This window comes from Pelophylax lessonae (genome assembly GCF_965119305.1).
Source record: "Pelophylax lessonae genome assembly, chromosome: 5".
Taxonomy (NCBI): domain Eukaryota; kingdom Metazoa; phylum Chordata; class Amphibia; order Anura; family Ranidae; genus Pelophylax; species Pelophylax lessonae.
The window spans coordinates 69,717,406-69,742,538 of record NC_138772.1 but is presented as its reverse complement, the minus strand read 5'-3'; the positions used below and the strand labels follow the sequence as shown (position 1 = coordinate 69,742,538).

Below are 25,133 nucleotides of genomic sequence, written 5' to 3'. Positions count from 1 at the left end.
GATAGGTGTGAAACGCGTTAGCTGATCTGTTTTTTACTTCCATGTGCTGTATGGATTGTCGCCTTTACATATTTGGAACAATTAAAGGTGATTCAAGCAGTGTGTGACCATCCAGACTTCTTCTTTCTACATGTTTCTGATGCATGCAGGGCCGGCACCTGTTTTATGTGCAGACACAGCTGAGCAATAGGGGAGTAGTCTTCCTTAAGCGGTACACCACTTATCTATGTAATAGGGCAGTTCAATCCCCACCCTTCTCCTTCTGCTGCTCTTATATCAGCTACTTGCTATGCTAAATGGAGCTGTTATTTAAATGAAAAATCAGAACACAAGACAGAAATGGGAAGAGCTGCATTGTTCAATAGGGGATATCTGCCTCTAAAGCAAATATCATATACATAGAGGTGGGTGTGAATAGCCTATGACATTTGGGTGTACGTTTAATAAACTGAGAAGTTTTCTCTTAGTTCACTTCTCGGCAGTTCTCAGAGAAAATTTATCTCCTCTGGCACCCAGTTTAGAAGGTGGAGAACTTCACTTCTCACAGGGAGATCTGTGTATAACTGGGTGGACTACCTGTAATCTCACGAGATATTGTGAGATTACAGTGCCGCTAAGTTTAAAAAGTGAAACCAAAGTTTAAAAGAGCTTGTAATGCCATGTTCTGACACATGAAAACTAACTGAATATCTATATATCTATCTATCTATACACACACACATGCACAGTATATATACATACAGTATATATACATACAATATATATATACATACAATATATATATATATACATATATATATGCACACACACATGCATATATATATATATATATATATTAATATACATATACACACACACATATATATACACACACATACATATACAGTATATATACATACATTATATATATATATATATATATATATATATATATATATATATATGTATATATATGTGTATATATATATATTTATATATATATATATATATATATATATATATATATATATATATATATACACACACACACCAGTATATATATACAAACTATATATATATATATATATATATATATATATATATATATATATATATATATAGTTTGTATATATATACTGGTGTGTGTGTGTATATATATATATATATATATATATATATATATATACTGTATATATACAGACATACGCCCACAAACACTCATACATACATACAATATATATATATATATTATCATTAATTTTGAACCCACTGGTGCTGATATATAGGAAGAAAGAAGTCTTCTTCCTCTAATCGCACCAGCTTCTCTCCCTGATTCTCCACCTCTGAGCTGGAGAATCTGGAATGGAGATATTTCAGAGTAACGGCTGTGAGATCTTCAGATCTCCCTTTTCTAAACTGACCGTTAATGACAGAATGGTCATGTACTGTGATGAGAAGCGAAGAACATGTTCTCTGCTCTTCATCTCAGCTACCTAAACCGATACACACCAGAGATCAGTCGTGATCCTGAGGATCACGGCTTTTCTCTATTTATTAAAAGTACACCTTGAGCTGTACAGCAAGCAGAGCTGAAGCCAAGAGGTCATAGAGAATCTAATATCCTGCTGTTATGCTTGAAGGGCAGTACAATCCCCGCCCTCCTCCCTCTGCTGCTCTTATATCAACTACTTGTTATACTAAAGGCAGCTGTCAATCAAATGAGAAATCCGAACACAAGGCAGAAATGGGAGAAGCCACATTGTTTAATGAGGGATCTCTGCCTGTAATGCAAATATAACATACATAAAGGTGTGTGTGAATAGCCTATGACATCTGAGCTGTACAGCAAGCAGAGCTGAACCAAGAGGTCATAGAGAATCAAATGAGAAAGCAGAACACAATGCAGAAATGGGAAGAGCCACATTGTTTAATGGGGGTCTCTGCCTCTTATCCAAATTTAACATACATAGAGGTGTGTGTGAAAGCCTATGAGTTGACATCTGAGCTGTACAACAAGCCAACGGGTCATAAAGAACCCAAGATCCTGCTGTTATGCTGTTATGCAGGCATAGCAGCTGTGAAATATATTAAGAAAGCCTCAAGACATTAAGAGGTCCTATGCAAATCTGCATGTACATTCACCCTGCACACATTGGACAAAAAAAAATGATTTTCTTCAAGCTTTTTTTTTTCTTCCTTCCTGTTCTTATATTAGGAAAAGTACCATATTATGGCCACTAGATGGAGCTAAGGAGCATAGGAAATACAGAGGTCTTTGTAACAAGAGATACAATGTTTATATTAATTGCATAGATTACATAAATTGCTAATTCCTCTAGTGTTCTTTAGAATTATTACATTGTGGGGTTGATTTACTAAAACTTGAGAGTGCAAGATCTTGTGCAGTTGTGAATGGTAGCCAATCAGCTTCTAAATTCAGCTTGTTCAGTTAAAGGGATTGTAAAGGCAAAGGTTTTTTTTTTAAATCTTAAAGCATTCTATGTATTAAGATATAAAAACCTTCTGTGTGCAGCAGCCCCCCTCAGCCCCCCTAATACTTACCTGAGCCCATCTTTATCTAGTGATGTTGCATGAGTTTTTCAGCAGCCCGGGACTCCCTTCCCCATTGGCTGAGACAGCAGTGTGGTGCGAACGGCTCCCGCTGCTGTCAATCAAAGTCAGGTAGCCAATCAGGGGAGAGAGAGGGGCGGGCCGGGTCATGGCTCCGTATCTGAATGGATCCCCCATAGCAAGCTGCTTGCTGTGGGGGCATTCAACAGGAGTGAGGGTCCAGGAGCACAGAAGAAGGACCCGAGAAGAGGCAGATCTGGGCCACTCTGTGCAAAATGACTTCACAGAGCATTGGAAATATAACATGTTTGTTATTTTTTTTAAAAAACGAGACTTTACACTCACTTTAAGCTTTGACTAAAAAAAAAATTTAACCTGATTGGTTTCTATGCAGAACTGCACCAGATTTTGCACTCTCAAGTTTTAGTAAACCAACCCCTATATCTGTTGTTACAAAGACGTATGCATTTCCTATGCTCCTCAGCTCTTTCAGTGGTCATATTTGGTTTTCTACTACAATGCAAAAAAAAAGAATATTTGCTCAGAAAAGAATAGCCTAGAGAACATTTATTTTTGCCCAATTCTCAGGGAGCACAGAAGAAGGACCCGAGAAGAGGCAGATCTGGGCCACTCTGTGCAAAACCACTTCACAGAGCATTGGAAATATAACATGTTTGTTATTTTCTTTTAAAAACGAGACTTTACACTAACTTTAAACTTTGACAAAAAAAAAAATGGAACCTGATTGGTTTCTATGCAGAGCTGCACCAGATTTTGCACTCTCAAGTTTTAGTAAACCAACCCCTATATCTGTTGTTACAAAGACGTATGCATTTCCTATGCTCCTCAGCTCTTTCAGTGGCCATATTTGGTCTTCTACTACAATGCATAATAAAAGAATATTTGCTCAGAAAAGAATAGCCTAGAGAACATTTATTTTTGCCCATTTCTCAGGGAAAAAATGGACCTGCAGATTCACTGGACACAAAGCTATGTATTTTTTTTATTTTTTTTTAATATAAATAGACCCCCATAGTTTTACAGGTATGCACTTTTTTACTTTTCAAATTTAGAGTGTTTGCATTTATATTCAAATTAATTAGACCTATTTTTACTTTTCCTAATATTAATAGGACGGTCACTTAGTCAAGGTAAAGATAGATTGATAGATTTATTTAAATACTATTACCTACACAGACATTCACATGTACGTTCCCCAGTGTGTACAAAATCATTTAAATGTTAATGTGAATCTAATACGAATAGGCTGTATTTATAAATGTATCTCAAATTAGAATAGCTGGTAATTTCCCAAAAGTCAGCTGGAAACCTACTTGGGGAAAATAACAGTGGTAGAATGAAATTCTGAATATGATCCATTGCTCTGGTGCAGTACAAAAAGTTTTTAAAGTAAAGCTTAAATTAAATGGATAATATGGACAAAAGTTTATGGAAACTAGACCATCACACCTATCTGAGCTGCCTGGACATCCCATTCTGAAACTAGGGACAATAATTAGGAGTTTGCCCTCTTTGTGGGTATAATAGCCTCCACTATTCCCTGAAGGCTTTCCACAAGATACTGGAGTATTTATTTTGGAATGTGTGCCTATTCAGTCAATAGAACATTTGTGAGGTCAGCTACTGATGTTAGAAGAGAAAACCGAGCTAGCAATCGACATTCTGATTCATCGATTTATCCCAAAGAAGTTCTATAGGGTTGAGATCAGGGCTCTATGCAGGCCATTCAAGTTCCTTCACACCAAACTCATCAAACCATGGCTTTCTGAAGCTGGCCTTGTGAACAGGGACACAGTCATACTGGAACAGAAAAGGATAATCCCCAGAATGTTGCCAAAAGGCTGTAAGTGCACAATTGTTTAAAATGTTTTTGTATTCTGTAATATTAAAAGCATCCTTCACTGGAAACAGCTGCACTGAGCCATGTAGAGGGATTTCCACATACTGTTAGCTGTTTGGTAGTTGTGATGGTCAAGCGTTTACTATAATTTATAAGGAAGCCATTACTTAGCTAAACAAGGTAATTATGTGGGACCCATTCTGGACAATCTAAAGTCCTTCCCTGCTAATTGCATAAAGCCGGCTGTAGCTTTTTAGGATTGGCTATCAGTTTTAGGCTTTATGTACACTGGGCGATATTACAGCTGCTCCTAGGGGCGTCTGGAATTTTCCTGCCTCTTAACTCCCCTGCATGTTAGCCTATGTAAAAAACAAAGTGATAAGTCTGGTGCCAACAACCTGAAAAGTTTTCTAAAAAAGTGCAGCTGCCCCTTTAAATGGTTAAACTCACTTTCAAATCAAAACGATACAAAAATAAGGTGCTACTATAATAACTTCAACATTTCACCTAAATAAAAATAACAACATGATTACCAGTGCATAATTAATAATTTAACTCAAATAAAAGTCCCATAAATATTATTAGAGATTAGAGTCCTCTTGAGAATCTCCAACCACCGTGAATAAAGAGGTGCAGTGCTTACAAACACATTCACAAACCAACCATCAATATAAGACAAACCTTCAACCATTTGAGGTATTCCAAGCTGCTAATTATCTGATCAGAATTTAAGCCCTGTACACACTATAAGAATATCGTAAAAAAAATACCACTTTCGACAGGATTTTACGATAATCTGTTCATTAGTACAGTGGTTCCCAACTCCGGTCCTCGGGACCCACCAACAGGCCAGGTTTACAAGATAACTAAATTACATCACAGGTGATCTAATTTGCTGCTCAGTGATTGCAGTATTCTAGTCTGCATCCCCCAAGGTAATACTTAAAATCTGGCCTGTTAGTGGGTCCCAAGGACCGGAATTGAGAACCACTGCATTAGTACACAGCTTTCATCCAAAATTTTCCAAAGGGACAAACGCGAAAATGTTTCTCGTATGATAACAGATTGAACAAATTTTGTTTATTCAGTACAGTTTTTATCCGAAAATACAATACGAATATATTACATCACTTCCGAATTTTTATTCTGTCGTATGAGAATTTTCGTACTTTAGAAACCTATTCGTTTTCAATATGGAGACTAGCAAGCAAGAAAAATTGGCAATCATTTGTCTGATAATCTCATTGTGTGGACTAGGCTTTAGACTTAGATAATCTCCATATGGTAATGTATAGAGTTCACCAGCCGTAGGCCCTCCAGATGTCTTTCTCTCATTCAAAGTAAAAAACGGGACCAAGACTTTAGGCGTATCGCCTATAGGCGATTCATCAGGTTCAGCCCCAACTGCGCACTCCAGACAAGCCCGTCTACTCAAGACCTCTGGAGGGCCTGGGGATGGTGAACTCTATACATTACCGTATGGAGATTATGTAAGTCTAAATCATGATTTGCAGCTGGGAATACCTCAGATTGTTGAAGGCTTGTCTTATATTGATGGTTGGTGAGTGTGCAATTTACATACACCTGTGGTAGAGCACTAAGGTGTCCTTTTATGAAATGGAGATGAGCAGTGATCCTGCTGATCACAGCTCATTTCCGATCATTCTCAGTTTATGAAACAGAAATGATCAGCGGAGAACATGTTCTTCACTGATCATCTCTTCACACGGGAATCTGTCATTGCCTGACACAGAAACAGCCAGGTCATGAAGCTGCGATCCCCGCACTTCACTGGCGATCTGTTCCAGAATTCACACTCCCGGGTTCACCAGCCTGGAGCTTGTGAAGCGGGGAGTGAAGACAGAATAGGGGGAGAACTGAGGGGGAGAACTGAGGGGGAAAAAGGAAGACCCCCCAACATAGTAATCATGTCCCCCTGCTATATTTATGTATATATATATATATATATACATGTATATATATACACACATACATATAGATATATATTTAATGTATATATATATATATATATATATATATATATATATATATATATATATATATTATGTATGTGTGTATTCAGTGTATATATATATATATTTATGTAAGGGGACTATTATTTATTAACGTTAGTGGTGATCGTGTACTCAGCAGTGATAATTTATCACTGCTTGATAAAGAGCGCCAGTGATTTTCATACTACTGTAATCTCGCTTTGTCTCACGAGATTACAGGCGCTCCATTCACTTCTACACAGATCTCCGAGAAAACCGTTCTCCTCTGATCACCCTGGGCGAACTGAAGTTCTCCGCTTCATAAAAAGGGTGCCAGAGGTGATCATTTTCCCCGGAGAACTGCAGAGAAGCCAACAGAGAAAAAAATTCACCCGTTCATAAAAGTACACCATAGTGAAGAAGTTTGTAAGCACTGCACCTCTTTATTCACGGTGGTTGGAGAATCTCAAGAGAACTGTGATAACATTTATGGGACTTTTAAATGAATTGAATTATTATTTATGGACTGGTGATCATGTTATTATTTTTATTTAGATGAAGTATTGAAGTACTATAGTAGCACCTTTTTTTTTTGCATTTTTCATTAGGATTCAGCTCAATAATTGCACTGGTTCTTGTACTTGCTGTTCTCTCTATGTAAGTCTTTTAGACTCCTCTAACCAAATACCATACCTAGGTGGCTTACCCTTAATTTTTTTTATCTTAACAGTTGTTTAGCAAAGGCACTAACTGAATATGCTTTATACAGATGCCATTAGCAGAAGGGTGTACATGCAAGAAAAAACAAAGAGAGCGCACAACCGTCCTAGTATAATACCGTTTATTGAAGGGATAAGAGAAGCTGAATAATTACAGACTCACATTTGGAAGTAAACTTCAAACGTGTAGAAATCATGGTTGTACATCAATATCCCTCTCCCGGATCACTGCCATGTACTGCCAAAAGCCTTCTCCTCAAACAGCAGGCAGTGACTTCCAGTTTCTCTTACATCCCCCTCCATGTAAGCTGGAGTGCGCCTGCACCGGACCAGCTGGCGCTTCACCTGCTGACATGAATGGAACTTTGGAGAACACAAGCGGAAGGGGAGAGAGAGATATAGGAACCGATGCCCGAGCTGATGGTTACTATAACAGCGCGTTTCGGAGGCATGGCCTCCTTCTTCAGGTCACGCCCATACTGGCACCCCACCGCATAACCCTGCGATTGTTTTTTCTCTTAAGCACCTGGCTTTCAGATAAAAGTGGTCCACAGCAGTAGATTCGCCACTGGATCACTTTTATAGGAGGCGGGAGATGTCCCCCCCCCCCTGATGCTTCCCAATCGTTTCTGAGCTTACCGGAGCCATCGGTAAGCCCAGAACCAAACCGATGCTGCCGATGGCTAGGCAGAAAGCCAAGTGAGGGCAAGACAGCCCCCCCTCAGCTCCATGCCCTTGGAGGCCTGGAGCATCCTCTGATGTCACTTCCGGTGCTCGGGCTTAAAGACATGATTTTTTTGTTTTTTTTAAGTTTCAAGTCAAAGTGTCCATTTTTTTTTTTCTTTTGCTTTAAAGGAAAAATGAGAGATCTAGGGTCTTTTTGATCCCAGATCTCTCGATAAAGAGGACCTGTCATTATTTCTATTACAAGGGATGTTTACATTCCTTGTAAAAGGAATAAGAGTTTAAAAAAAATAAAAATAAATAAAAAGGGACAGTGAAAAAAAAAAAGTAAAAAAAAAAAAAAACATTTAAAGCGCCCCATCCCATCGAGCTCACGCGCAGAAGTGAACGCATGTCACTCCCACATATGTAAAAGGTGTTCAAACCACACATGTGAGGTATCACTGCGATAGTTTAAGTGAGAGCAATAATTCTAGCACAGGACCTCCTCTGTAACTCTAAAAAGGTGACTTGTAAACATTTTTAAAGCTTCGCCTATGGAGATTTTACAGTAGTTTGTCGTTATTCCACGAGCGCGCACAATTTTAAAGCATCACGCGTTAGGTATCTATTTACTTGATGTATCATCATCTTTCTACAATCTACAAATAGTTTTTTTTTTTAATTCATTCAATTAAAGTGTATTTTTTCCCCAAAAAACTTTGTTTGAAAGACTGCTGCGCAAATATAGTGTTTTTGCAATGACCGCCATTTTATTCTCTAGGGTTTCTGCTAAAAAAATGTATATACCGTATATTGTTTGGGGGTTCTATTTAATTTTCTAGAAAAAATACAGATTTTTATTTGTAAACAATACATATCAGAAAAAGGCCTGGTCTTCAAGTGGTTAAACTATGGAACAAGAAAGTAAACTGTAAAAGCCATATTGCAACTCCCAATGTGTACTCAATAGGATAAACTACAATTTCTATTTAAGCATTTAGTAGGAAGATCAATATGAGAATTGTGTATGTACTACGATTTTATAACCTGCCCCATAAAATATATGTACCATATATATTTGTTTCAAAACAGACATCATTTCTGCAGTATTTTGTAACTTTGCAGCAAGTGAGGCGAATGTCAGAGTTGAGTTGCACACTGGTGCCCTGTTTTAAGGGGCACAGGCAGGTTAACTTGGAAAGTGGTGGAGTATTGATTTTTATATGTTCTTATAAAGAACATTTTGTGTCTGGAGTAAAAGAATCCTTCGCAGCAAACAAATGCTGAACTCTTTTAGAAGATAGTTCCTGTGGGACTTGGCTTGGCTAAAACTACTTTGACAAGATCACCAATCGTTATAACGTTAATATCAGAGTCTAAGGGAAAGCCTAATTATAATGTTCGGTAATTATCACACGTATGATATTTCAGGTGTGACTGCTTATAACACCGCACACCGATAAACCTTGTGCATGAAAATTAAAGTGATTGTGTCGCCCACAACGACCTCCCTTAGTACTGCTATTTTCAAGTACAGAGTATAAAGGGAATCATAAAAAAATTTTAACTGTAATACGTTTCTTTTCAGGCATTTATATTTAGGTCATTGCTTGCCGTAAGCCCCTCATGAGCCCATGTCTGGCAGTAGGGTTAAAGGGGTAATACAAGGGATTGGGTGGCATACATTTGTCAGGCAGCTGGAAGACAATGGGGAGATTTACTAAAACTGGAGCGTGCAAAATCTGGTGCAGCTCTCAATAGTAACCAATCAGCTTATAAGTTTTATTGTCAAAGCTTAAAGTTGATGTAAACCCGATTCATGAAATTTGACCTAGGCACATATATCTGCAGTGTTTTCTTATCTCTCTCCAAAGCCGTGAGTCCCCTGTGTTTCTCCTGCTCAGTTCTTCTGTTATCAGAATGATTACGTCTGATAAGTTCTCCATTGACCAAGATAAAACCAGGCTGAAATATGTGTCAGGGTGGGTGCTATAAATAGATTAGCAGAGAGCTTGTCAATTCACAGCACATTCTTTTCTTCCTTTGTCTATGTGGAGTGGGGGTGTGAGCCTTTCCTCCAATCAGCTGTCTCACAGTGTCCACCAAGACTACACTCCCAGTGCTAAACAGTAAAAGAAAAATTCTAACATAGTGTAACATAATGTGCAATTTCTAAAGAATACAGCAAGCTGAAGACAGCAGATATACATGAAAAACTTATATAGGGAGATTTGTTTTATCTCTGTGTATCATGTGAGGCCGTTCACTTCACTGGGAATATGTGAGGGTTTACATCCACTTTAAATGAGTTGTAAAGGCAGAAGGTTTTTTAATCTTCGATGCATTAGGATAAAAAAAAAAAAACCTTCTGTGTGCAGCAGCCCCCCTCAGCCCCTCTAATACTTACCTGAGCCCATCTTTATCCAGCGATGTTACAGGAGTGTCTCAGCTGCCCGGGACTTCCCTCCTTCTTGGCTAAGACAGCAACGTGGTGCAATTGGCTCCCGCTTCTGTCAATCAAAGTCAGTCAGCCAATCAGGAGAGAGAGAGAGGGCGGAGCCGGGTTGTGGCTCCTTGTCTAAATGGACACAGGGAGCTGTGACTCGGTTTGGGTGCTCCCACAGCGAGGCACTTAACAGGGGGAGGGGCAGTGGTGTACCTAGAGCATTTGGCACCTGGGGCGGATCCTATATCTGGCACCCCCCCCCCCAACTTTAAAATGTAAGAAACACCCACAGAAATTTGTAATGTTTTCAAGAATATTTATTGCACAAATTTCACAGCGCCCCATCACAGTGCCCCTTGCCATCTGCCCCCTCCCCCGTCTCTCTAATCACAGTTCCTCCTTTTGCACTCTCTGCCTCCCCTGCACAGTCCTACCTTCAGCATAAATAGATAGCTAATATTTTTAGCAATGTGTTTAAGTTTGAGTGAGAGATTGGAGACTTGCTAAAGGAGATGGTCAGAGACTGCAGTCATAGTACAGGAGATGGTCAGAGACTGCAGACATGATACAGGAGATGGTCAGAGACTGCAGACATGATACAGGAGATGGTCAGAGACTGCAGACATGATACAGGAGATGCTCAGAGACTGCAGAAATGATACAGTAGATGGTCAGAGACTGCAGACATGATACAGTAGATGGTCAGAGACTGAGGACATGATACAGGAGATGGTCAGAGGCTGAGGACATGATACAGGAGATGGTCAGAGACTACAGACATGATACAAGAGATGGTCAGGGATTGCAGACATGATACAGGAGATGGTCAGAGACTGCGGACATGATACAAGAGATGGTCAGAGACTGCAGACATGATACAGGAGATGCTCAGCCAGAGACTGCAGACATGATACAGTAGATGGTCAGAGACTGAGGACATGATACAGGAGATGGTCAGAGACTGAGGACATGATACAGGAGATAGTCAGAGACTGAGGACATGATACAGGAGATGGTCAGAGACTGCAGACATGATACAGGAGATGGTCAGAGACTGAGGACATGATACAGGAGATGGTCAGAGACTGAGGACATGATACAGAAGATGCTCAGAGACTGCAGACATGATACAGGAGATGGTCAGAGACTGCAGACATGATACAGGAGATGGTCAGAGACTGCGGACATGATACAGGAGATGGTCAGAGACTGAGGACATGATACAGGAGATGGTCAGAGACTGAGGACACGATACAGGAGATGGTCAGAGACTGAGGACATGATACAGAAGATGCTCAGAGACTGCAATCCTAGTATAGGAGACGGTCAGGGACTGCAGACATGATACAGGAGATGGTCAGAGACTGCAGACATGATACAGGAGATGGTCAGAGACTGCAGACATGATACAGGAGATGGTCAGAGACTGCAGACATGATACAGTAGATGGTCAGAGACTGCAGACATGATACAGTAGATGGTCAGAGACTGCAGACATGATACAGGAGATGGTCAGAGACTGAGGACATGATAGAAGAGCACTAGGGGGGCCGGAGAGCACAGGCGAAGCAGAGAGCACAGGAGGAGCAGAAGGGCACAGTGGGGGGGCTGGAGAGAATTTAGAGGGGGTTTGGAAAGCATTGCAGGGTTGGTTGGAAGGCGCAGGGGGTGGAGAGCACTGGGGGGGGGGGAGACTGGGAGCACTTGGGGGCGGGCAGGGAAAACCAGGGGGGTGGAGAGCACTGGGGGGACAGGGAGCACTTGGGGGGTGGGCAGGGAAAACCAGGGGGGTGGAGAGCACTGGGGGGGACAAGTAGCACTTGGGGGGCAGGCAGGGAAAACCAGGGGGGTGAAGAGCACTGGGGGGGACAGGTAGCACTTGGGGGCAGGCAGGGAAAACCAGGGGGTGGAGAGCACTGGGGGGGACAGGTAGCACTTGGGGGGCGGGCAGGGAAAACCAGGGGGGTGGAGAGCACTGGGGGGGACAGGTAGCACTTGGGGGGCGGGCAGGGAAAACCAGGGGGTGGAGAGCACTGGGGGGGACAGGTAGCACTTGGGGAAGGGGCAGGGAAAACCAGGGGGGTGGAGAGCACTGGGGGGACAGGTAGCACTTAGGGGGGGCAGGGAAAACCAGGGGGGTGGAGAGCACTGGGGGGGCAGGTAGCACTTGGGGGGCGGGCATGGAAAACCAGTGGGGTGGAGAGCACTGGGGGGGACAAGTAGCACTTGGGGGGCAGGCAGGGAAAACCAGGGGGTGGAGAGAACTGGGGGGGACAGGTAGCACTTGGGGGGCGGGCAGGGAAAACCAGGGGGGTGGAGAGCACTGGGGGGGACAGGGAGCACTTGAGGGGCGGGCAGGGAAAACCAGGGGGGTGGAGAGCACTGGGGGGGGACAGGTAGCACTTGGGGGCGGGCAGGGAAAACCAGGGGGGTGGAGAGCACTGGGGGGAACAGGTAGCACTTGGGGGGCGGGCAGGGAAAACCAGGGGGGTGGAGAGCACTGGGGGGGGGGACAGGGAGCACTTGGGGGGTGAGCAGGGAAAACCAGGGGGTGGAGAGCACTGGGGGGGACAGGTAGCACTTGAGGGGCGGGCAGGGAAAACCAGGGGGGTGGAGAGCACTGGGGGAGACAGGTAGCACTTGGGGGGCGGGCAGGGAAAACCAGGGGGGTGGAGAGCACTGGGGGGGACAGGTAGCACTTGAGGGGCGGGCAGGGAAAACCAGGGGGGTGGAGAGCACTGAAGGGGACAGGGAGCACTTGGGGGGCGGGCAGGGAAAACCAGGGGGATGGAGAGCACTGGGGGGGACAGGGAGCACTTGGGGGGTGGGCAGGGAAAACCAGGGGGGTGGAGAGCACTGGGGGGGGGGCAGGGAGCACTTGGGGGGTGAGCAGGGAAAACCAGGGGGGTGTAGAGCACTGGGGGGGAGACAGGTAGCACTTGGGGGATGTGCAGGGAAAACCAGGGGGTGGAGAGCACTGGGGGGGGGACAGGTAGCACTTGGGGGGTGGGCAGAGAAAACCAGGTGGGTGAAGAGCACTGAAGGGGACAGGGAGCTAGGGAAAGATGAATTCCTCATATGCAGCTGCCCCATCCCCCTCCTATCCAGCACACACACTTCGGCACTCACCTTCTTCCTGACGAGGCTTCGCCCCTTCTTCCCACCGAGGCCCCACCCCCTTCTCCCGCCGCGGCTCCGCCCCTTATTCCCGCCGCCGATCCGCCCCCCCGCAGCGCTGACTGAAGGAGCTGCCTTCACACTGCGATACGGAACACGCCAGGCAGGACACCGGCTGACAACCCCCAGTGCATGGCACCCGGGGAGGACCGCCCCCCCCCCCCCCCCTTGGTACGCCACTGGGGAGGGGCAAGGAGCACAGAACAGGGAAGAAGAACCAACTGCACAGAGCAGGTAAGTATAACATGTTTGTTGTTTTTTATAAAAATTAGACTTTACAATCACTTTAATTGAACAAGCTGAAGTTAGAAGCTGATTGGCTACCATGCACAGCTGAACCAGATTCTGTGTGCACCAGTTTTAGTAAATCAACCCCAAATATGTCACCTCCTAACCACCTGTTTTTATCCTGTAAAGCCCAGACCACTGAGCTGCAACCACGTGCACTGCATGCAGTTGCGGCATGGTCCCTATTCACTTGAATGGGTCATGCTTGGTGGTGGTACTGCCTACCGAATGTGAAAGGGGGTATAATTTTTAGTATAGCATCAAGTTAATTAAACTCCTGGGATATTGATCTGATCAGTTAAATAGCAGAAGGGGTTGTTAAAAAGTTTCAGCGGCTTTGGTCTTAATGAAATTAACAACATGTGCACTAGATGGGCAACAATGATGACCTCCAAAACAGGAATGGTGTTACAGGTGGAGGGCACTGAAATGTTTTCCCTGCTCATCTTTTCTGACTGTTTTTCACTAGTTTTGCCTTTGGTTAGGGTCAGTGTCACTACTGGTAGCATGAGAGGATACTGGGACCCTATAGAGGTTGCACAGGCAGTCCAACTCCTCCAGTATGGAACACTGAATGGCCCCTACGCTTGACTGACCAAAATCCAATAGAACATCTCTGGGACATTATGTTTTGGTCCATTCGATGCCGCCAGGTTGCACCTCAGTCTGTTCAGGAGCTCAGTGATACCCTGGTCCAGATCTGGGAGGAAATATCCCAGGACACTATTTTTCGTCTAATGAGGAGCATGCCCCGACGTTGTCAGGCATGCATATAAGCACGTGGTGGCCATACCAACTACTGGGTACCATTTTGAGTTGCTGCAATTAAATTTCAGCAAAATGCACTGCTGCATCATTTTTTTTTCCACTTTGATTTTTGGGGCGTCTTTTTTTCCATCAAACGATGTGACATCCTTTCATTGCTAACACATTACCCAGTCCATATCAGTACAGAAATCCAGCATGATAGTTTTCCCCATCGAGATCTGATGTGTTTTTGAAAGTGTTCCTTTAATTTTTTGAGCAGTGTATGCAGAAGAGAACAACACAATAGAATTTTAATGATCAGCATAACTCAAGGATTCATGTTTTACTTGCTGGAAATCCCCACATTTGAGCCCGATTATTTTATCTCACCAGTGCGTTGGACCCTTTTGTAGCTCCCTTATTAGGATAGTCACTACTAGAGTTCTCCCTGTTTATATAAGCAGTATATCAGTACGGGAGTTGGGAAAAGTTGGTGTGTGTTGTTGAAGATGAAGCAGATAGAGTAGACAGAGAGAACATGTGTTTCTGATTTAGGCCTTCCAGTACTGATCATTTTAGAGAATACAGAACCAAGTATAATTTTGTGGTGTCAAGTAATTTGTATGGAATTTGTTAATAATAAGAAGAAAAGCAGTAAATAGATCCCCTGCAGCCAGCAACAACAGATTTCCCTAGCAAAAATAGACCCTCCTCCAGCAACAACAGATTCCCCTAGCAAAAATAGACCCTCCTCCAGCAACAACAGATTCCCCTAGCAAAAATAGACCCTCCTCCAGCAACAACAGATTCCCCTACCAAAAATAGACCCTCCTCCAGCAACAACAGATTCCCCTAGCAAAAATAGACCCTCCTCCAGCAACAACAGATTCCCCTAGCAAAAATAGACCCTCCTCCAGCAACAACAGATTCCCCTAGCAAGAATAGACCCTCCTCCAGCAACAACAGATTCCCCTAGCAAAAATAGACCCTCCTCCAGCAACAACAGATTCCCCTAGCAAAAATAGACCCTCCTCCAGCAACAACAGATTCCCCTAGCAAAAATAGACCCTCCTCCAGCAACAACAGATTCCCCTAGCAAAAATAGACCCTCCTCCAGCAACAACAGATTCCCCTAGCAAAAATAGACGCTCCTCCAGCAACAACAGATTCCCCTAGCAAAAATAGACCCTCCTCCAGCAACAACAGATTCCCCTACCAAAAATAGACCCTCCTCCAGCAACAACAGATTCCCCTAGCAAAAATAGACCCTCCTCCAGCAACAACAGATTCCCCTAGCAAAAATAGACCCTCCTCCAGCAACAACAGATTCCCCTAGCAAGAATAGACCCTCCTCCAGCAACAACAGATTCCCCTAGAAAAAATAGACCCTCCTCCAGCAACAACAGATTCCCCTAGCAAAAATAGACCCTCCTCCAGCAACAACAGATTCCCCTAGCAAAAATAGACCCTCCTCCAGCAACAACAGATTCCCCTAGCAAAAATAGACCCTCCTCCAGCAACAACAGATTCCCCTAGCAAAAATAGACCCTCCTCCAGCAACAACAGATTCCCCTAGCAAGAATAGACCCTCCTCCAGCAACAACAGATTCCCCTAGAAAAAAATAGACCCTCCTCCAGCAACAACAGATTCCCCTAGCAAAAATAGACCCTCCTCCAGCAACAACAGATTCCCCTAGCAAAAATAGACCCTCCTCCAGAAACAACAGATTCCCCTAGCAAAAATAGACCCTCCTCCAGCAACAACAGATTCCCCTAGCAAAAATAGACCCTCCTCCAGCAACAACAGATTCCCCTAGCAAAAATAGACCCTCCTCCAGCAACAACAGATTCTCCCCATCCACAATAGATCCCTCCATCAACAATAGATCAATTCAATAACAATAGAACCTCTCCAGCAACAATAGCCCCCCCCCTCAGCAACAACAGACACCCCCCAGGAACAACCCCTCACCTCCCAGGAACAATAGACCCCCCCCAACAACATAAGACCCCCAGAGAAACAATACATCCCCAATCAGCAAAAATAGACTCCCCCCTGCAACAGTAGATCGCCCCCAGCAACACTACACCAACCCAGCAACTTTAGACCCCCCCGCAGCCAGCATCAATAGACCACCCCAGCACCCCTTGCTAATGAATACTGCTGGAGGTGCCGGAACTGCATATCACCCCATTCCCGCTGAAAAAAAGCCCTGCCTTTATGTAGCTGGTCTCTCACAGATGAGTCCTCACTGCTTCTTCCCATGTTGAGATGTGCTACAAAACAACACAGTTATAGTCTGACTGATCACTGCGTAAAAGGAGACAGAGAATGTGCCTTTCCTGATTGCAGCTGACTGATAACATCATTCTCCCAGATTGCACCTGTCAGGGAAGGCAAAGGTGCTTGCCTGGAGCTCAGAGACTGCTTTTAATAATAAAAGTTACAGCACTAAATTAGGAATCACTGCTTCCCTTACCTTTTGCAGAAGAGACATAAGAAGGCGATGACAAGTTCAAGCAATAAAACACACAGTCCAATTCCAACACCAATCCACAGACCTGTTCAGAAGTAAAGAACAAGATTTAATGGGGGATTTAATAACAGTTTTTTGGGGATATGACTCCTTTTAAAACAGCCTAATAGGCCTGAATAGACTAATTCAGGAAAGCCTTGCAGCAGTTTTGCAAAGTCTTCTGACAGGTACAGCAGTTTCAGGTAGTTCTTATTTCTGACACTTTTAGAATCTGAGAATCAAAATGGTGGTAATTAAGACCAACTCAGAGTTGGCGTACAGAGTGTGGCATTTTGTGCTGAGAAGTTCTCATGATGAATATGACAGAATATAGCAGCTTTCCCGCACAGGGCTCCCTGGTTGCTATGATTCCAGGTGCCACCAGCATCAGAGCAACCAATGACTTAACCCTGGCACCATTTAGCTGCCAGCCAGAAGATTCTCCGGGTCAAAGGCTGAAGGGGCTAGTTCACCTTTATTGACATTTGCAAGCTTTCCCAGAAAATTATTATGAAGTCTTCTGTTTGTAAAATAATGTTTACTTTCAAGCTGCTTTCTACACTGGTCTCATCTCTCTGTCCTCCCTTAGATGTGCAGCACCAGAACCTCACGAATGACCACTCGGCTTTGTTCTCTACCCATACATGCGCAGTCCACTCTCTCACAGCAGCTGCTGAGTTCAGTATTCTGCAAGAGTGAAAGAGAGTTGACTGTGCATGCATGGGTAAGGAACGAGTGCTAGTTTGTGAGGTGCTGGGGCCCCGCATTTTAGGCAGTCGGGAGCCCAATGGAAAAACACAGTTTGAAAAGTAGGATGATGTGACACCCCAGCCTCAGTGCTGCCCCCCCCCCCCCCTCCATGCAACAGATTCATGTACCTGTTCCTGTCAGGTACATTAATCTATCCAGGGCCCTCTTTAATATTGATTGGACCCTGGGCAAACATTTTTCTTGGGCCCTCCCGAATCCACTTATCAATGATTTGCAAGCAGTGCGGGCTCAAGGGGAAGCTGCCTTGGGCCCCATAACAATGATTAGGCCTGGGGCAGCTGCTCCTTTTGCCCTGTGTTAAAGACAGCCCTGAATCTATCGCCCGCATTGACATTTGTTGTGCCGAGAAGCACCGGAACTCTACTGGCAAAAACAAAAGTGTTCTACGACAGTTTATGAATTCCTCTGTGTACGTATTTTAGGATGTATTTATATGCATTTACAAGATGTATTTGCTGCCAAATTCTTCAGCAATTTACAGATCTAGATTTCTGTGATGTAAAAAAATGAGACAAGGATAAATAATTTCAGAACATTTTCCTCCTTTAATGTGACCTATAAACTGTACAACTCAATTGACAAACAAACTGAAATAGGGGGGGGGATAAAAAACTAAAATAATGTGGTTGCATAAATGTGCACACCCTTAAACTAATACTTTGTTGAAGCACATTTTGATTTTATTACAGCACTCAGTCTTTTTGGGTATCAGTCTATTAGCATGGTACATCTTGACTTGCCCACTCCCCTGTGCAAAAACCCTCTAAATCTGTCAGAATTAGAGGGCACCTCCTGTGCTGTGCACAGCCCTCTTCAGAGCACCCCACAGATTTTCAATTGGATTCAGGTCTGGGCTCTGGCTGTGCCATTCCCAAACTTTATTCTTCCCCGGGTTAAGCCAATCCTTTGTTGACTTGGATGGTTGCTTTGGGTTGTTGCCACTTCGAAAGATAAAGTTCCACTACATGTTCAGCTTTCTAGCAGAAGCCTGAAGGTTTTGTGCCAATATTGACTGGTATTTGGAACTGTTCATAATTCCCTCTACCTTGACTAAGGCCCCCTGTACCAGCTGAAGAAAAACAGCCCCAAAGCATGATGCTGCCACCACCATGCTTCACTGTGGATATCGTGTTCTTTTGGTGATGTGCAGTGTTGTTTTTACGCCAAACATATCTTTCGGAATTATGGCCAAAAAGTTCCACCTTGGTTTCATCAGACCATAAAACATTTCTCCACATGCTTTTGGGAGACTTTAGATGTGTTTTTGTAAAATTTAGCCGGGGTTGGATGGATTTGGGTGGGACTCATTTAAAGGAAACTGCAATGTATTTTGGTCAGTTTTATTTTACGTTTATTCGTATACTATTATATACTGATGTTTTATATCATTTTTACTGTTTAAAAAAAAACGTTTGCTTTGAAGGATGCGCTCATAACGCTGGAGCATCTTAGAGCATCATGGGTTCTAAATAAACAGCACTGCTGAAGCTTTATGCTTTCAGACTTCCTCTTTCTAATTTAATCTTCAAACATTCCCTTAAGAACAGAGCAGGGAAAAGGAGGGTAAAGGAGGAAGAGGAAAAAGTTAATCTTCTGACCTATTTAGCCTGGTAGCACTTTTATCAAGAAAGCTGCTAAGGTTTGCCTGGTAAATGAGAAAAAAAAACGGTAGCACCACCTGCTGGTCTGAAGTGTAAACATGAAATATTCACATATAAACATTTATATTTACCTATCAGAATATTAAAACATATTTAAAAGAAAATGTGTGTTCTAGTTCTGAACATAATTAGGAAAATGTATATAAAAACACTACAATTTCTATTTAAGCTACGAGTACGCTTCCGGACTTTGGATGGAAACCATGCAAACATGGGGAGATCTTACAAATGCCAGCAGATAGATTCCATAATGGGACTTGACCCAGGACCTCAGTGTTGCAAAGGCACAATATTAACCCGCCACCACAATACCAACGTAAAAGCAGACATTCAGTTCTCTAGTTTTCTTGTATACTGAACAAAATTATAAATGCAACACTTGTTTTTGCCCCCATTTTTCATGAGCTGAACTCAAACATCTAAGAAAACCAGGATTCATCCGTGAAGAGAACACCTCTCCAAAGTGCCAGACACCATTGGACATTTGCCCACTCAGGTCAGTTACGACAACGAACTGCAGTCAGATCGAGACCCCGATGAGGACGACGAGCATGCAAATTAACTTCCTTGAGACGGTTTCTGACAGTTTCTGCAGAAATTCTTTGGTTATGCAAACTGATTGTTGCAGAAGCTGTCCGGGTGGCTGGTCTTAGATGATCTTGGAGGGGAAGATGGTGGATGTGGAGGTCCTGGGCTGGTGTGGTTACACATGGTCTGCGGTTGTAAGGCCGGTTGGATGTACTGCCAAATTCTCTGGAACGCCTTTGGAGATGGCTTATGGTAGAGAAATGAACATTCAATTCACGGGCAACAGCTCTGGTGGACATTCCTGCAGTCAGCTTACCAATTGCACGCTCCCTCAAAACTTGCGACACCTGTGGCATTGTGCTGTGTGATAAAACTGCACATTTTATCAACAAGGTCTTTATTGCAAAAAAAAAAAAAGCAAGGAATTTACATGCAAAGATAGAAAAACAAAAATACAATCGCGCATATGGAGAATGCAATGAGAATACAATGAGACTACAGCTGGGTGAGCACAAAAAACAGAGAATGAGCAGATAAAACAATCAGACATCAGGATGGAGGAACTGCCAAATACAGCACAGGCATAAAACAAACCCGGGTGACATTCCACAAAGTCTATGACCAGCAACAGCCTAAACACCACGCACAGTATGAGGGAAAACCACACATCAATAGCGTGTGGTCTACATACACGTCTCCGGAGCCTGAACCCATCTGTCCCAGATCTTGTTGTATTTGGAGGGGCAGCCCCTGTGGGTATAAACCAGTTTCTTGTAGGGCAGGGTCGTATTGACCTCTCTGAGCCAATCCCGGAGCGAAGGAGGAGTGTCCTTCATCCATCTACTGGCAATGCATTTTCTGGCGAGAAACAACGTTTCGTGTAAAAACAGGGTGGTGTATTTATCAATACTGACATCAGGGGGTATCCCTAATAAGCAGAATTTCGGGGCCAGTGTCAGAGGGGAACCCATGGTGTCATGGAGAAATCTAACCACCTGTCCCCAGAAGCCCTGGATCTGCGGGCATTGCCAGAGGAGATGGTAAAAGGTGCCTTGTTCCTGCCGACACACGGGGCACTGCCCGGACACCTCACTGCAGTACTTAGCCGTCATTATTGGCGTCAGGTAGGCCCGGTGAAGGATGAACAATTGAGTTAGTCGGTCCGAAAGTTTTGGAGAGACCAGTTTACAATTGTCGAGGGCGTCCTCCCATTCCTCATCATCCATGGTCCCAACATCTCCCTCCCATTTAGTTTTAACAGCGTAGGCCAAGACCGTAGAAGCTGGTAACAGAAGGGCATTATACATATGAGAAATGAGTTGTTTAGATTCAGAACCCATCACTACTTCCAATACCGAGATCGGGGCCAGGTCGGGCATAGGTCGGGGGAATTGAGCGGAGAAAGCATGCCTAATCTGCAGGTACCTGAAGAACATATGGTTGGGAAGGTCATACTGGCTTTTCAGGGCATCGAAAGGCGTAAGGGCACCATTAGTGACTATATGAGCAAGGTAGCTAATTCCATACTGGACCCACACATGCGCATTCGGGATAGAGACATACTCGGGGAGGCTAGTATTGTGCCACAGAGGCGTGTGTGCATGAAGCAAGGGAACGTCCAATTTAGTGGACACCACGTCCCAGACACGCCTGTACTGAAACAGCATGGAGGTGCGGTCCCCTCTGGACTCGGCGCCCCGAATGCCCATCAGAACCAACGACAGGGGATCCGCAGATGCATGGGCCCAGGCAGGAGTGAGGAGGGCCAGAAACCTCTCCCTATCGGAGTTGTGAAGGTGGAAGAAGTGGGACAATTGCGAGGCCAAGTAGTATAGATTAAAATCCGGGAGGGCGAGGCCGCCCAAGTCAGTGGGATTCTTAAGTTTCCTCCAGGCCAATTTGTGTCTACTAGAGCCCCATATAAAAGGCTTGAGGATGGAATAGATCTGAAGGAAATACTTAAGGGGGAGGTATATCGGAGACTTCCATAAGATATACAATAGTTTGGGGAGTAGCACCATTTTGACAAGGTTAACTCGGCCACGCACCCCCAGAGGGAGGCGCGCCCACGTCTGGGTCTTGGATTTCAGCAATGCGAAGAGGGGTTGTAAGTTATCGCGTATGTAATCACCCGAGGAGTTGGTCACCAGGATCCCCAGATATTTAATACGGGGCACAACCTGAAGTGGAAAAAGCGGGTCAATGGGGAAAGGGGGTATATCGTCGATAGGCAAGATTTGAGATTTGTCCCAATTAATTTTTAATCCCGAATAACGACCAAATTGCTCAATAAGGGTGAGAGCGACGGAGAGGGAGGTGCCCGGGTCGGCCAGGTATAGCAATGTATCATCGGCATACATACCGATTTTTTCCTCCAGGGCACCCACCCTAAGACCATGTATGTCGGGGTGTGACCGTATCGCGATCGCCAGCGGCTCGGCTACCAACGCGTATAGAAGGAGAGAGAGGGGGCAGCCCTGCCGAGTACCCCTGGTGAGGGGAAATCCAGCCGACGTGCACCCATTGGCCAAAACCTTAGCCAGCGGTGCCTGATATAGAACACGGACCCAACGGATAAAGTTTGGGCCAAAGCCATATCCCTCCAGACACCGCCACAGGAAGCCCCATTCAACCGAATTGAAGGCCTTTGCCGTGTCCAAGGACACCACGACTCTGGAGCCAGCATTGTCATGATTGGCCTGTAGGTTCATAAACAGGCGCCTCAGGTTGAAGGAGGTGTTCCTGCCCGGCATAAAACCCGACTGGTCTGCATGGACTAAAGACAGAATAACTTTGTTAAGCCTGATCGATAGGACCTTGGCCAGTATCTTGACGTCTACCTGGAGTAGAGAAATCGGGCGGTAGGAGGCAGGCTGGTGGGGGTCTCTACCCGGCTTGGGGATAAGCACAATTAACGCTTCTCGTAGGGAGGGAGGCAGTGTGGAAGTTTCAAAGGCATGTTCAAACATATTCAGTAAGTGTGGCACTAATACATCGGAGTAAGTGGAGTAAAACTCTATAGGCAGGCCATCCGTACCCGGTGCCTTGGACCTAGGGAACCTGGCCATAGCCTCCAGGATCTCATCCTGTGTTAGCGGGGCCTCTAAGAGAGTCAGTTGGTCAGCCTTCAGTTGGGGGAGAACGTCTGGGGACAGGAACGGTAGGATTGGGGAGTCATCAACCTGAGCATTGGAGGTGTACAGGTCCTGGAAGAAGTCCCGGAAAGAACTCGCCACCCTCCCGGGGTCAGAAATGGGGGGACCACCGGAGGTCTGTCGTTACTGTGAACCAGATATGCTAAAAGTTTGCCCGCGCGTTCACCATGCTCATACAACTTTTGTTTCTGGAAAAAAAGGGACCTGCGAGCCTTCTCAAAATCCAGTTGTTCCACAACTCTAGTCAAAAGTTTTAATTGATCCGCTCCAGCCGGAGTCGGATCAGCCGCAAACGCCGCCTCCGCGGCTGTCAGGGTCCCGGTGGCTTCAACGTAAGCCCAGGCAGAGTCCGATTTAATGGCATTGATAGTGGACGTCAGGGTCGACCTAGCATGTAGCTTGAAGGTCTCCCAGACCACCAAGGGGGAGGCCGAACCACCATTGTCAGCAAAAAAGTGTTGCCACACGGCGGCCAGGTCAGTCCCCTCAGGGATAAGGGAGAGCCAAAACGGGTTCAGCCGCCAAGTCGGCCGAACACGTTCACACTGAATCTTAAGCGTGACCCAATAGGGGCTATGGTCGGAGAGACTACGGGCCGAAAAGCCTGCGTCCAAAAGTCTGGGGAGCAAAAAGGGGGAAATAAAAATGAAGTCTATACGGGACATGGAATTATGGGCTGCCGAGAAGCATGAGTACGCCCTGAGGGAGGGGTACCTAACTCTCCAGGTGTCAAGCAAATTCAATTCTGCCATAAGGCAGGCAAATCTGGTGGTCGTGGGTTGGGGCTGTGCAGGCCCGGAGGTGTGTAACCTATCTAGACTGGGGTTCATGGTGTTGTTAAAATCCCCGAGCCAGATTGCTGGTGTGCGGGGATGTAGCATCATGAAGTCCAGACCCTCTAGTAATATAGTGGCCGCAAAAGGTGGGGGCACATAGAAGGCCAGCAGCAAATAGGGTTCACCATGTAACAGTGCGTCCAAAAACACATATCTTCCCAGTGGGTCTACTGAGGACCCCCGGAGCTCAAAATGTACTGATTTGGCGACCAAAATTGCCACTCCGCGGGAGTGGGAAGTAAACAGGGATTGGAACGTCCAGCCTATCCACGGGCGTTTCAGCGCCCTGTGGAGAGCACCATCTAGATGGGTCTCGAGCAGAACTATGACATCGGCCCTGAGGCGTTTTAGGATGTCAAACGTCGCCGACCTTTTAAGTTTATCTCTCATGCCCCGGACATTCCAGGTAAGGAATTTAAGGTGCGCCATAGGATGGGGCTAAAAGAACAGTTTGCCTCCACCCAACAGTAACACATCTGGCAACCACAGATCATTAATAAAAAAGGTCAAAATCACACCCAGCTGTAAAAAAACATACAATACAGGTAGTAAAATGCATTGCACAGTGCTCAAGAGAAAGTAGAACATGACATACATCAACAATAAAGACAACTCGCCCACCCTCCCCGCCCTGCACCTAACCCAACTGGTGCGGGCTTTCGAGAACCCAACCCAATCAAACACCTGGTGCGACCCAAAAAAGGGGGCCCACCAGCAGGAAAAGGAAAAAGGAGGAGCAGCAAAAAAAATTCCAGTAGAAACAAGGGGCACAGTAGTACACTGGCCCAGCGGAGCCACCGCCCCTGCCACCCGATGCGGTGACAGAGGGGAGGTTGGGGAAAGCGCCTAACATAGGCGAACATGGGGAGCAAAACTTCGCTGGGTAGCAACGCATGCGTATAGGACAAACAGTGAGAGATTCCAAATGCTCCACCGGCTTGTATGGATAGGAGTGTCCATGCCGGATGTAGAGGAACTAGGAAAACAACAAAAAAAAAAATAGTACTTGCATCCGGCTAGGTGAAGCAAAGGTATGAAGGGGGTCATGAGCCTTCCAGCCCGTGAGCCAAATCAGTTCCAAATAGTTCCAGATACCCTCCGACACGGCCGCAGCTCCAGGCCAGGAGCCAGAGGGCCCGGGGGGGCAAGCGGAGACAGCAAGTCAGAGCAAGTGAAAGGGGAACAAGTAAGGAGTCCAGTAGATCCGGGGAGACTCTG

The 25,133-nt window shown here is 44.9% G+C and overlaps 1 protein-coding gene across 1 annotated transcript in view; it reads right to left on the bottom strand.

Moving 5' to 3' along the window:
- The window catches only part of MALRD1 (MAM and LDL receptor class A domain containing 1), a 558,112-nt gene that overhangs the window by 21,838 nt on the left and 511,141 nt on the right, over window positions 1–25,133 (bottom strand). The window contains exon 32 of the mRNA XM_082259425.1: window positions 16,929–17,010. Within this exon, the coding sequence (XP_082115551.1) occupies window positions 16,929–17,010 (82 nt within the window). The remainder of the gene's footprint in view (window positions 1–16,928; window positions 17,011–25,133) is intronic.